The following is a 14,062-nucleotide window of genomic DNA, read 5'->3' on the forward strand; positions in this document are numbered from 1 at the left end:
AAGGATAATAATCAGTCTATTTCAGAAATAAAAGTAGGATTTTTGTTTCTCAGGAGAGTTGTTAGAGGGGGCTGGATCTCCAGATGGTGAAGATAACAAGAGCAAAGTAACAAGTGGTGAGTTTTATGTGCTGGTAAAAGCCTGAAGTATGAACTATACACATACTAAAATGTGACGACATGATAATTGTGTGTGGGAATTGGAGCAATGACTGATTTACAAATGGCGACATTTGCAAACTATATTTTCCTAATTCTGGATTTTTTTTGTCCTGTTGTATCCAAACAGATGCCGTGATGGAATAGCAGAGGAGAGGAGCATCATGACCAGATTCACTTTGCCCTCATCTTTTGTGAGGGTGCGATGAATGGCCAACTGTTGGGCTCTGCTGCCCCCTAGAGATGACTGAAAAACTCACACCTTCACTTCCTTTTGTGGTTTTTGTCATTGGATTTTAATTGCTTTTTCACATGTATTATGGTTTAATTTTTTGTACACAGGCAGGTGCAATGTAATTTTTTTTTTCTGTATTGGTTTTTTACCTTAACCTGAATAGCATGGGGATAACACACTCACCTCCAACCTCTGCGATATTTTATTCTCCTTTGTATTACATTTTTTTAATAACCTCATGTAGCTATTTTAAAAGTTCTACTTCCACATTGTGCATCCATCTTTATTGGCTATATTATTTCAGAGATGGACTTAGGTTATTTGTTGCTTTATGTGCAGAATAGTTAAATATCTAGGGGAATTTTACAAAGTCCATCCTGCATGTGCATCTTTTGTCTGTACAGTAAACTGAGGTTAAGACCACAGGTCTTTCAGCACTACTGTTTTAATACCAAGTACTCCTTAAACAAATCAAATCTTAGAAAATATTTTCCTCAGAGTGCTCCTTATGGTTGCTAAAGCCACAGGAAACCTATCTTTACTTTGATATTGTTTTCCTTAATCTTTAAATTATTTGTTTCCTTGCAGCCAGGTACAAAATGTTTTGTTTGTTGTTGTTGTTTTTGTGTTGTTTTTCTTGTAAATAAATGTAATGTTTATTGATGCCTGGATAAGAAGCTTAAATCCATCTAATGTCCAGTAAGAAAAATATTTTTAATAAATAATTTAATATAAATGTGGTGGAAAAAAAGTCCAAAAAATAGGAAAGCAGCTTTTTGTAATTTCAACATATCACATGTGCAAATACATTTGAGTTTTGTAAATAATTTTATCTAAAATATATTTTGTTTTGCATTAATGTGTTGTAATATTTATGCACTGCATATCTAATATTTTCACATTGTGTGTTTACTCGATGCCTTCTGATGTGTTTTGAAGCTGTAGCAAGAGCTCCACATTGTTGCAAAATTACTCATATTATTATAAATTTTTTTTGCTTTTGTTCAGCAGTACAGTTTTCTCCCAGAAGCTTCCTATTCTTGGTCGCTGTTGCAACATTTTATCATTGTGTTTACAGCGTGCCCGTACACCACTTGACAAACCCAAACTTTAATTTTTAATCTGAAACAGCAAATCCAAAGCATATGTGCTTCTTTTCTGCCATGATTCTGAGTTTTAATGTTGTACATAAAATTTGTAATTATTGCACACTTTACATATATACTATATTGGACACGTGGGTCAGTTTTCACTTTAACCAGTGCCTAGCAAAAGTATTTGTACTTTGTATATTTGTATATTTTTTTCTCACATTTTGCTATGTTACAATCACAAACTTCAATGTGGGATTATTTTTTTGTTTTTCAGTGCTGTGGTCAACAAAAAAAAGGAATGATTAACTGTGATGGGGAAGAAAAATGTTCACCATGTTGTTTTTATTAATATCTCAAAAGTGTGCATCCACGTGTCATCCTGACCTGAATCAGTTCCCATTCCATCAACAGATTCTCTTACTCCTGCAAGTCTTTTAGGTCTCTACAAGCTCAGTTAGATTAAATGACATTTCCCTTTAATTTCCAAACTCCTGAGGGCCTCAGAAAATATAGAGAGTTATACTGAAATAAATAGCAAACAGATTAAATCTGTTTCCTAATTTGATAAATTCTCAAAGCAGTTGTACTGGATTTTATTTGGGATTTTCAGTCATTTCCACTTCATAATGATGTTCCCCTTTGTGAGTGTTTATGAAATGGCATTTTAACAGAATACAATGAAGTTTGTGGTTATAACTTGCCAAAGTGTTCAAGTTCAGCCAATACCTTTGTAATGCACTTGTGCTCAGTACATTAATTTCCAGGGAAGAAAAGAAACATCTGAGCAGTATTTGTGGAGAATGAAATTATTTTCCTTAAACATCAAACTATTCATTTCTTTTAGTTAAAATAACCACATTTTCTGTATGAAGTTAAAGCTTTGTAGAATAACTGTATATGATATAATGCAAATTATAGCTATATCCTTACAGTTTAGGGGGTTGAAAATTTATTATTAAAAAAAAAATAAAAAACATTATAAAAGTAACATTAAAAAGAGGGAAACATTAAATACCCGGATTGATTTTTTATTTTTTTTTATGTTCTTTTTAATTTACAACCAACTTATTGCAGTTTCTCATCCACCAAAACCATATTCTATCTAAACGATGCAGTCAGTGGTTAGAAGGCCATCTGGCTAAATGTGTGCCTCTATCTGTACTTTCCATGTCACAATAACCTTGTTAAAATCTTTTTCTGATCCTGGTCTAACTGATAAATTAGTTGTGCTTTTCTATCAGTTTTTCAGCGCTAAATTTTGCTCACTTTGATTTATATATGTCTATTTTATAGCTACTATGTGCAGCCTCTGGTCATGTTTTCAGTCTTAATTTTCTCTCTGGTCCCCCTTATCGTTCCTTTTTTAAAAGCTATGTCTCCCCTGTGTGTGTGTGTCGTATTGTTTTTCTGCACCAGCCCTGAAGTCAGAAGAAAACTCTAATCTTTAAATGTAACGTGAAACAATCTTTAAATGTTAGACTAAAACAATATTTGTAATAGGCTGCCTGACACTTGGTAAAGCATAATATGTTTTCTGGACCAACACATGTACAGACTTGTAATTTTTGCTCTATGTTCTTCTAGCTACTGTGATAGCCTATAACATATAAGCATTTAACAGGACTTTATACCAACTACAATAGGAAACATAGATGTATGCCGACTTGTAAAGAGTTCTAAATATGGTGTTTTGTTCTGGTTACAGTCAAACAGTCTGTTTAATGCTTTGTTTCCCTGTTTTATCTCTGTAACGACTGATCTCAGCTACCATTGATCTAATGGCTGAGAGTAGATGGGTGTCTGAGAGTGTCTATGAGAGTGTGTGAGCTCCGAAAACACTTAACCTGCATTTCTGATCTCCTCACTGTGACCTGCTCTGTGGATGCCTGACTACATGAGTGCTTGTAAGAGACATGAGTGCTTGTGAGAGAAAGATGATTAAACAAAAATAGATGCAGTGTACTGTGTAAATCTGGCCATACGAATCAATAGATCCTCCAGTTCTAACCAAGTTGGCTGATGTTGCTAATCAGATTTTGATAATAAAACTGTAGCAACATAGTGGCTCGAACTGTAGACTCTGACTGCAAGGGTTTAAGAGTGATAAGATTGGTGAATTATCTTAAAAACTGATAAATTTTGTCCTCTGCCTCTTTGGGTGGGCAGAATGACTTAGAGTGTGCGTGGATGCACGTGCATGTGTGTGTCACTGTCCCATGCTGGCCAGGCGGCCGTGTGTGCCACCATGCTCTGTGACTGCACAGCCGTATCAATAAATCTGAACTCAAAGGGCTCAGATCATGTGTGGATGTCTTCATTTCTGCACCACTACACAATGACACAAGTTGGATGATGAAAAAAATCCTTTCTATGCCTCCCATTCTGTTATTTAAGGTTATGGTACCTGTAATTTTGAAGTCCGTTAATCAAAAAGATGACTGCGAGACCAAATCAAACTTTATTTGTTCGAGTGGATTTCCTGCTAGATGGCTGCTCGGACTTCTCACTTAAGAAACAGAATTGGCAATTATTAGCTAATGATAAGGCTTTTGAATCATTACTGGCTGTGGTAAATTCACACTGAACCTTTTGTTCTGTGCTCTTTCACTCGACATCAATTTCTAAACAAAGTTTGCTTTTATTGCCAGATAGTCATGGTACTACTGAACTCCAGTGCAGTGCATTATTTTTTTTTTAAGTTTAGGTATTACTGCTGATGATATGTCTAGAGTTCATTGGGGGCATAGTACAAAAACTAAGACAGTTCAGTTCATGTAGGTCTTAAAGCTGTAACTTCATCTTCAGTTCAGATTTTATGAATCTGAATCAAAGTCTTCCCTTTAATCATCAGACTAATGTTATCCCAGTTATATGAGTCTTTTCTACGACTCAAGTCCTCTGTAATTCTGTAATGAAGTAATCAATGTAAAGTATACAATGAGTTAATTTCATTTTTCAATGAAATAACCAAAGCATATTAAACTCAAATGTTATATACAAAAAGGTTATCTTATCCTCCTAACCTAAGGCAGCTGGAAGCTTCAATTCCTAGTCCCATTAATTCTTATATATATTTAAAATTTCAGACATGATTTTTTTTTCTCCTGGCATAAAATCTGTTCTGATGAAGCACAATGATTAGATAGTAATTTATAAAACATAAACTGATCACATAAATATCTAGTTGTTTGCCACTGAGAGCAAAGAAATATTTGGACAAAGGTTAAAACTAGTGTGGTCTCTTAGTTAAACAGATGTTGGATCCTAACAGATTTTAACAGATCTTTTAAGACAAAAGACTATAATGGTCGAAAAAATTGCATCATTTCTTAAAAGTGTAAAACTAAAACTCTATATTACTCAATGTGCAATAATCTGGTCCCCCTGATTGTTTTCTTGTAACTAATTCTCCAAATATAAAAGAAGCAGGTTGCTATTCAATTTGCATCATCATGGTTCTATTTTCCGTCTCCTGAGGTCAAGAGTCTGGGTGTCATCCTTGATAGCACTCTCTCATTCACCTCCCATATCAATAACATTACCCATTCTGCCTATTTCCACCTATGAAACAGTCAGTGTCTTTGTTCCTGTCTTTCCCTGAACTCTGCATCTGTTCTGGTCTTTGCCTAGCCTGGTCACATCCTGCAACTCTTTTTTTGGCCTTCCCCAGAAAAATCTCTTCATAAGGTTAAGTTGGTCGACAATTCAGCGACTCATTTAATTACTATAACCCCCTCATTCCATCACATCAACCCAGTCCCAAAGGAACTTCACCGTCTTCCTATCAGCTGCAGAATCCAGTTCAAGATCTTCAAGGTCAGCCATAATCTTTATTCCACCCAAAAATCTCAGAAGTTCTTCAGATTGCTACCCCCTCCCGCAGGCCAGCTGACAGTTTTGCTAGGGCCCGGGACAACACAGTCTTTTTGGACCCTCCTCTACACCACAACACCCCCCACCCCCCTCCACACACACACAAAAGTCAACTTAATTGCATACATCATTATTCTTTGCCTAATATTTTATTCAATAATCTGCTGCTTACAGAAATATTGTTCTGTCTTCCAAACAAACTTAAAACTTCACTTCATAAATGTGGTTAGACTTGGTCTCCAAATGCCAAACGATGAACTTTATTATAGTAAAGTAATAGTCACAGGTAGAGATAAGAAAATACATAACAGGTTCTTCCATTTCCAATAACAATGTTTGTGTGCACAGTTTCTTTCATGCCTTGGAAATCTTTCATTGAACTTTCTGTATTTTATGTTGGATATTTTCTCCTTCATAGTAGAACAGCAAGCATGGCAAAATATGGCCTTTTTTGACCTGCTGTATATTAGCCAGTCCCTAAATTTTTTCCTTTCAATTGTGGGAGGTAGAATAGGTTAGATACTTTGGGGATTCTCTGCACTCTCAATCTGCTGGCAGTTCATTTTCCATCTCTGAGAAAGGCTTCCTTTTTGCTCTTTCAGAATCAGTTATTTTTGTTGGCCACAGTGTAGGATCATTTAAATTAACGTAAATTTTCGAATTTGGTGCTCGCTCATGCTGCCCCCGCCTCAGCTGGCTCTGGTCTGTCTGTTACACTGCGCCAGGACCTCTGCCATCATTCTGCTCTTTTTGCACTAAGCTAAAGTATTGCTGTAACAGAAAAAAATGTTTTTCTCCCTTACACTACCTAGTGGATCCTATACTTTAAAATCACATATTGATAATCGCATTGCTTCTTACCTAGCACTGAATGCGCATCATTCTTCTGCAATTCTGTTCCTGAACCTGTTCATGGCTCATCTTCAGTTTATTTTTAATATTTACTCCTAAACCATTTAATGTTGGGGTGGGTGGCGTTGTAATGGCCCCTTATTTAAAGAAAACCTATTACTTACACCTAATGCAGATATATTTAGTTACTCAAATATTAAATATTTTTATTACAAAATTTTGCCCTCACGTACCCTTAGATCTTCCTCTTCCATCCATCTTGTTGAGTCTCCTGTGCGCCTCGTTTTCTGTTGCTCTGCTTCTAAACTCTGAAATTCACCCACACCTGATATTGTCACGATTTGATTTAACGTTTCTTAATTGGACAAAAAAACAGAAGCTGAGAGGCAGAGGTGAGTTCTTGGAGGGTTTAATGCGAGATCAGGCAACAAAAACAGGTATCCAAAAATCCAACTTAAAAAATGTTAAACAAAAACAGGAATCCAAAAATCCAACATAAAAATCAAACACTAACCAGAACCTTGGAGACATCAGGGAAAAACCAACAAGGAGCCAGGGTGAGGAAAGGTAAGACGAGGAACCAGCAAAGAGGGAATGCAGAGGGAGAGTATTTATGGCTGACTGAACAAAGGTAGAGCTAATGAGCTGATAGGGAACAGGTGTGATTAGAGCTGACGAGGAAGCCAAGGGAAAAGAACACAAGGAGGCAGCAGAGGACAGACAGAAAAACCTAAGCAACTTAAATGAATCCAGACACACCAAAAAAGCTAGAAAACAATGAAAAACCTGGCTAAACTTGAAACAGAAAACGTAAAGAAAAACAACAGAACAAGATCGTTACAGATATTCGCAACATTGACACTTTACCTCTGTTTAAATCTAGGCTGAAAACTCATCTTTTCAGGACTGCATACCTCCCCTGCCTGCATCCACCAATTTTACTATAGTGCATGTTGAATATTTTGTGTATACAGTGTCCTTGGGTTTCCTGAAAGGCACTTTAAATAAAATGTGCTTTTATTATTATTAAAAACTTTAGGCTGATATGCTGTTGATACATTGCATTCAGCATAATGAAATCTGTATACTTTAAATGTGATTTATGTTCAGTAGATGTTCATTTTGATGTTTGATGTCTTTATCCGATTTACTCTTTTTGTTTAATGTTTAGCCTACTGTTGTTGTTTTTTTACTTGTAAAGTGATTGTGATTTTTTTTAAAGAATTATTTTCTGTTAGCCTGGGTTTTCTAAACTATATTCAATCTAGCCTATTAGGCAATCTCTGAACAATGTTAACTAGTTTAGTTTCAATACTGAGATTAACAGTAGTTCAACCGCCCTCTTATTTTGCAAAAATTATTTATTATTGTTGGTGTGATAAACAAGGAAGGCAAAAGAGACTTGCTGTTCAGCAGGTCAGCCTCCATCAAATCCTACAAGTCATTGGGATTAAACTATAGTTTGTGATGTGCTTAAATTGTTTGCTGTTTTGTGAACCATAAACAAGCTGAGCTGTAAAAAAAAAAAAAAAAAAAAAAGGAAGACTAAAGTTTTCTTCTTCCTAATGAGCAGTGCTGCAGAGTGCAAAAGCTTAGCTTATTCCCCTTCACAGGTTGATGATTTTGTTGATGGGGTTGCTAGTTCTCTGCGTATTGCCTTAGACAACGCAGCTCCTTTGAAAATGAAAACCGTTAAAAATAGAAAGCTTGCTCCTTGGTTTAATGCAGAGCTGCGTACTTTGAAGCAAAATGCTAGGAAACTGGAGAGAAAATATCGCTCCACAGGCCTGCGAGAGTCCTTCCTAGTCTGGAAAAATGGTTTACTGCTGTATAAGAGGACCCTTTGTAAAGCAAGAGCAGCATACTTCTCCTCATTAATAGAGGAGAATAAGAATAATCCTAGATTTCTTTTTAATACAGTTGCCAAACTCACCCAGAGCCATAGCTCTGTTGAACCGTCCATTCCACCTGCTCTTAGCAGCAATGATTTTATGGGATTCTTTATAAATAAGATTGATCTTATTAAAAATAAGATCATAAGCACTCCTCTATCCGCGATTGTACCTGAGGTAGTCATGGAATCTGAACCGGGTTTAGACTGCTTTGATCCAGTTGAACTCTCTGAATTAGCAAAATTATTGTCTTCATCTAAGCCTTCAACTTGTATGTTAGATCCAGTTCCAACCAGGTTATTTAAGGAGGTATTCCCTTTGATCTCCTCCTCCATTTTAGATGTGATTAATCTATCTCTGTTACAGGGATATGTACCTAAAGCTTTTAAGGTTGCTGTAATTAAACCTCTGCTTAAGAAACCGTCTCTTGACCCAGATGACTTGGTCAATTATAGACCTATATCCAATCTTCCTTTCTTATCCAAAATTCTTGAGAAAGTAATTGCCAAACAAGTTTGCGATCACTTCCACCATAAGGAACTTTTTGAAGAGTTTCAGTCTGGCTTTAGAGCTCATCATAGCACTGAAACAGCTCTGGTGAAAGTCACTAATGATATTCTCATGGCCTCAGATAATGGACTTGTATCTGTGCTCGTCCTGTTGGATCTTAGTGCTGCATTTGATACAGTTGACCATAATATTCTTTTAGAAAGACTTGAATATTTTGTTGGAATTAAAGGAACAGCACTAGACTGGTTTAAATCTTATCTATCTGATCGAATTCAGTTTGTTCATGTTAATGATAGATCTTCAACACGCTCAAAGGTTACCTGTGGAGTACCACAGGGATCAGTGCTAGGACCAATTCTCTTTACTTTATACATGCTCCCAATTGGTAGAATTATTAGACAGCATGGGATTAATTTCCACTGTTATGCTGATGATACCCAGCTATATCTGTCTATAAATCCAGATGAAGCTAACCCATTACATAGATTACAGGCATGTCTTGAAGACATAAAAACCTGGATGACTCTTAACTTTCTGCTTCTGAATGCAGATAAAACAGAAGTTATAGTCTTTGGACCAGAGTCTCTGAAAAAGAAACTGATTAGCCAGTCACTTCATTTGGATGGGATTAAACTGATTTCAGATAATAAAGTAAAAAATCTTGGTGTTATTTTTGATCAGGACCTGTCATTTAAATCCCATATCAAAGAGGTTTCTAGAATTTCCTTCTTTCATCTGAGGAACATTGCAAAAATTAGAAATATCCTGTCCAGGGGTGATGCTGTGAAACTAGTCCATGCATTTGTTACTTCAAGGCTGGACTATTGTAATTCTTTACTATCAGGAAGTCCACAAACTGTAGTTAAAAGCCTTCAGCTGATCCAAAATGCTGCAGCCAGAGTTCTAATGAAAATTAAAAAGAGAGATCATATCTCGCCTATCCTGGCTTCTCTTCATTGGCTTCCTGTTAAATCAAGAATAGAATTTAAAATCCTCCTTCTCACATATAAAGCCTTAAATGGCCAAGCTCCATCTTATATCAGAGATCTGATTGTTCCTTTTATTCCTAACAGAGCACTTCGCTCTCAATCTGCAGGTTTACTAGTGGTTCCTAGAATTTCTAAAAGTAGAATGGGAGGCAGATCTTTTAGTTATCAGGCTCCTCTCCTGTGGAACCAACTACCAGTTTTAGTCCGTGAGGCAGACACCCTGTCTACTTTTAAGGCTAGGCTTAAAAATTTCCTTTTTGATAAAGCTTATAGTTAGGGTGGCTCAGGTTATCCTGAGCTATCTCTATAGTTATGCTGCTATAGGCTTAGACTTTTGGAGGACATAGGGACCCCCATTTCATCATTCTGCTTCATTCTCTCTCTGTTCTCCTATTCTGCAGAATCTGTTAGTTCAATCTCTAACATTCTGCTCTCTCTGCTTTTCCTCAGAGTAGCTTTGCCTCGTCTGTTCCTGTTTGGCTGTGACGTCATCCTGGAAAGAAACATCAGCTGTGCTGCTTCCATCAACACCCTTGTTTATAGATGTTGGAGATCGGCCTGTTTTCCAGTGTGGTCCTGTTTCTCTGGCCGTGACTGAGTGGATGTGCTCTCTTCGTCCTCTGGCATGGGAGCTGCCTTGGAGCTCGTCTGCCTGGCTGTGTGTTTCCTGGACGGAACCGCCTTTTACAGCTGCTTTTTGTATCTCTGCTTCTGTCTCCTTGAACCCCAGTCGGCCTCGGCAGATGGCCGCTCACACTGAGCCTGGTTCTGCTGGAGGTTTCTTCCTGTTAAAAGGGAGTTTTTCCTCTCCACTGTCGCTACAAGCATGCTTAGTGTGGGGGATTGTATTTGAACTGGTTTTCCTTAGATAGAAAACTTTGTATCAATTTGACTGTATGATCTGGTTGAACTGTAAAGTGCCTTGAGATGACATGTATTGTGAATTTGGCGCTATATAAATAAACTGAACTGAATTGAATTGAATTAATGAGGAGCATAGTATCAGAGGTGAACAAAATCACTTAAAATCAATGTTAGAAATGTGCAGCAAATTTTCTGTGTGAAATCTTGCTACTGGCATGTCAAATGGTTTTAAATCTCTTATTTACTAAGCAAGACATTGGGTGTGGAGAGAAGTGTTTATAAAAAAAAATGTATTTTGCTTTCCAACATGCAAATTTGTGGATGATTTTAAATGAAAGCTCCACCAGATGTCTCTGTTAGACCTTAAATCTAACAGGGACATCCTTACCTCTGAAGTATCACAGTTTTCACCCTCAGAGGGTCTTTGGTGGTAAAAAGAAAAGAAAGATCAACTAACTTGATATACAACATGTCAATCCCTGAAACAATTTACCTTGTATAACTCTTTGTTGTGCAGGCAACCCTACCAACATTAGACAGAGAGCATATCTATCACCACCAGCATCCATATTCATAGGCAGGTTGATGGCGCTCATAGAAGGTTTTCGTATGACTTCTCAGCACAGCTCCGAGTGCCGGAGCAGAAGGCGAATGTTAATTCAATTATACGGCAGCTGTTCCTCAGTGCCTATGGCCACTGTGTTTGCACTAGAACAGAAATCTTGTATTAGGTTCCTCACCATAAAAGACCAGTGCCAGACATATGAACAGGGACTGCCTGTAACCAAAAGCTATCAACAGTATTTTAAAGAGATTTTAATGCTTATTTTCTGGCCTTAGTGAGGTATGTGGAGCAGCTGTAAATTAAGATTTGTTGGATTTCTTTGTTCTTTTGGCTCACTCTTGATTTACAGAGCTGCTAGTGTTTTTACTCGTTGCTCTATTAAATCCGCTCGGTAGTAAAATGTGTAAATGAGTTTCTTTGCTGTATTAACTCCAGTCAAGGGTGGCTGGATCAGAAATGTATCCTGTGGAGTCTGTTTTATCATTTTGTCAATGTTTCCTAGGCTTTGGATCTGTGTGTGTGCTATAAGTTATGATTGTTTAAACCTGAAAGAGACAACATATAGGCTTAGATAGCCTTTACTAAAACAGTGTCATGACACATGTCAAGGAATGGAATTTTTTATTTAATTTATTAATTTAATTTAGCAACAATATATGGGGTGCAACTAGGGACCTAAATCAGAATTAACGTCCATGCACAAATATGAAATTATAGTCTTCTACATACTATACTGAAAAGCTCGCACAAACACCAGTGAGAATATTCACTTCCTATCTAACCTACTGAAAATCTCTTGATTTTCTCTTCAGCCATTCAAACTATAAGGTTTACCCAAAAGGAAAGTTTTATGCCTAGCCTTAAAATAATACAAGGCGTCTGCCTCACTGACTAAAACTGATAATTGGTTAAACAGGAGAGGAGCCTGATAATTAGAATATCTCCCTCTACTTTTAGAAATTCTAGGAACCATTAGCAAACCTGCAGATTGAAAGTGAAGAGCTCTGTTAGGAGCACAAGAAATGATCAGATCCCTGAAATAAGATTGAATTTGGCCATTTAAGGCTTTTTATATTCAACAGAAGCACCATATAGCATTCTGACCAGCTGTCTCACTTTGTGGTGTGGAAGCTGCAGCGCCTCAGACTAGAAGAACGTGAGAAGACTGGTGAGGACAGCTGAAAGGATCATCAGGGCTCTTCTTCCCTCCATTAAAGACATTTCATCTCCGCGCTGCATGTCCCTAGCCCATAACATCGTCATCGACCCCTCAAAGCCCCACCACAGACTGTTCTTCCTGTTGCCCTCTGGGAAGAGGCTTTGCAGCATCCACTTTGCAGTATGTAGGGCCAGCAGCTTCTGTAAGAGCTTTTCCCCTGCTGTCATCAGACAGTTACACTCTAAAATGGACTCTGCATCACACTCACAAAATTTTTTTGCTCCACCAATGTGGCTGAAACATTTATGATCCTTTTAAATAGGACACAACTCAATGTTATTCTATCATGATCTGGGGGCAGATGACTGGCTTCATTATTCACCCTTGCAGAAGATATCAATGCTTAGTGTAGTTTTGCATAAGTGGGTAGGTTTAGGTAAGACTTAGAATTAGACTTAGACAACTTTTATTGTCATTTTGTATAGACAAAGTGTATACAAAACAACATTTTGTTTTGTACAGCTCTCATGACATCTCCATGGTTCCAGATTAGAAACATCTTTCCACAGGAGTCTAAAAGTAGTAGTGGAATAAAGGCTAGAGAATGAGAGATGCTTTAGGGAGTCCAGTGAGATGAAAGTGGAGATGGGGAGGAGGAGGGATGTTGTTTAGCAGGAAGCGAGGACGTCCCAGACCGTGATTTGATAATATGAAGGTGTGGAGCAACACTGGTACTCTGGAGTAGATGCTTTTTATGAAGAAATTGGTTGCAGGTTGCAGGTAAGAGCCTTCCAGGTGATTTTTTGCCAAAATTGTACTTCCTGAAGTACTCAATATCTTAAGGTTCATGAGGGCCAAAGCAATCTCATTCAGGATTTTACTCAGAGGCTTTACTAAGGTATCATTCTCATCTGCCTTTTTTTTACTCTGAACTATTATATTTCAATACTGTTGGTAATACTATTTACTACTATTGGTCTGAATCACCCTCAAAGATAGTGCTATGAATCCTGTCAGCTTTTGTCAAAGAGCTGTTGTTTATACCTGCAAAGTAATATTTATCATGAGATACCAAAAATAGGTATATTATATCGTATATTCAAGTTAGGGAATGTACTAATGAGATCTATCATTAAAAAACCAAAATAAAGATGAAGATTATACTTCTACATGTTTTTATAAAGTATGTGTGTTCCTTTAGAGAGACTGCATATAAGAATGTGAAATGTATGCACTGACAATGAAAACATGTTTTTCTTCTAATTAACTTTAAATGTATTATGTACTTTTTGTAACTTGCGATTTTTAGGTGGCTCATGAATCTCCACTAGATGAATTAGGAAGTCTTAGATTGATCTTTATTCATATGGAGTTTGGTTTGGATTGTAAGCCATTATTTGAAACTGCTTCTTAGTTTTTTGGATGCATTTATAGAGTGATGTGATTTTATTATGATTTGATTATTACATCTTTTATATAATATTAATGTTGATACACTGATTGTTCCCTCTTTAATTTCAAGCTATAAATCAAAAAATTTCACACCCTTTCAAACCCTTCTACAATGTGAGTGGCCTCTTAGAAAACCGTCCCCTAACTAAAACAGTACTGACAGCATGTTGTCAGTACTTAAGCACACATGGCTACTTGATATAGCATTTAACATAGACACTACATATCAAGCTGTTCAATGAAAATGAAGCCCTGTCTATCCATTTGGTTAAAGCACAGAGCTGCATTTAGAGTGACTGATCGAAAGCCCAGAAGCAAAGGGGGCCTGCGGCTTGAGCTGCTTGTGAGTCTGGGAATCGGCCCAACGCTTAAAGAGCCAAGCTTCCCTCCTCTTGACTGGGGCCGACCCCCGAATAGGA

The 14,062-nt window shown here is 37.1% G+C and overlaps 1 protein-coding gene across 9 annotated transcripts in view; it reads left to right on the forward strand.

The window, feature by feature from the left end:
- Nucleotides 1-2,454, forward strand: part of pde1cb (phosphodiesterase 1C, calmodulin-dependent b) — a 177,589-nt gene extending 175,135 nt beyond the window's left edge. For all 9 annotated transcript variants that reach the window (XM_038281699.1, XM_038281701.1, XM_038281704.1 and 6 more), the window contains 2 exons: nucleotides 54-116; nucleotides 289-2,454. In XM_038281699.1, coding sequence (XP_038137627.1) covers nucleotides 54-116; nucleotides 289-305 — 80 coding nt within the window. In that variant the 3' untranslated portion in view covers nucleotides 306-2,454. The remainder of the gene's footprint in view (nucleotides 1-53; nucleotides 117-288) is intronic.
- Nucleotides 2,455-14,062: the final 11,608 nt, after the last annotated feature.

The sequence above is a fragment of the Cyprinodon tularosa genome, unplaced genomic scaffold, assembly GCF_016077235.1.
Source record: "Cyprinodon tularosa strain WSP-4 unplaced genomic scaffold, ASM1607723v1 ctg174, whole genome shotgun sequence".
Lineage (NCBI taxonomy): Eukaryota > Metazoa > Chordata > Actinopteri > Cyprinodontiformes > Cyprinodontidae > Cyprinodon > Cyprinodon tularosa.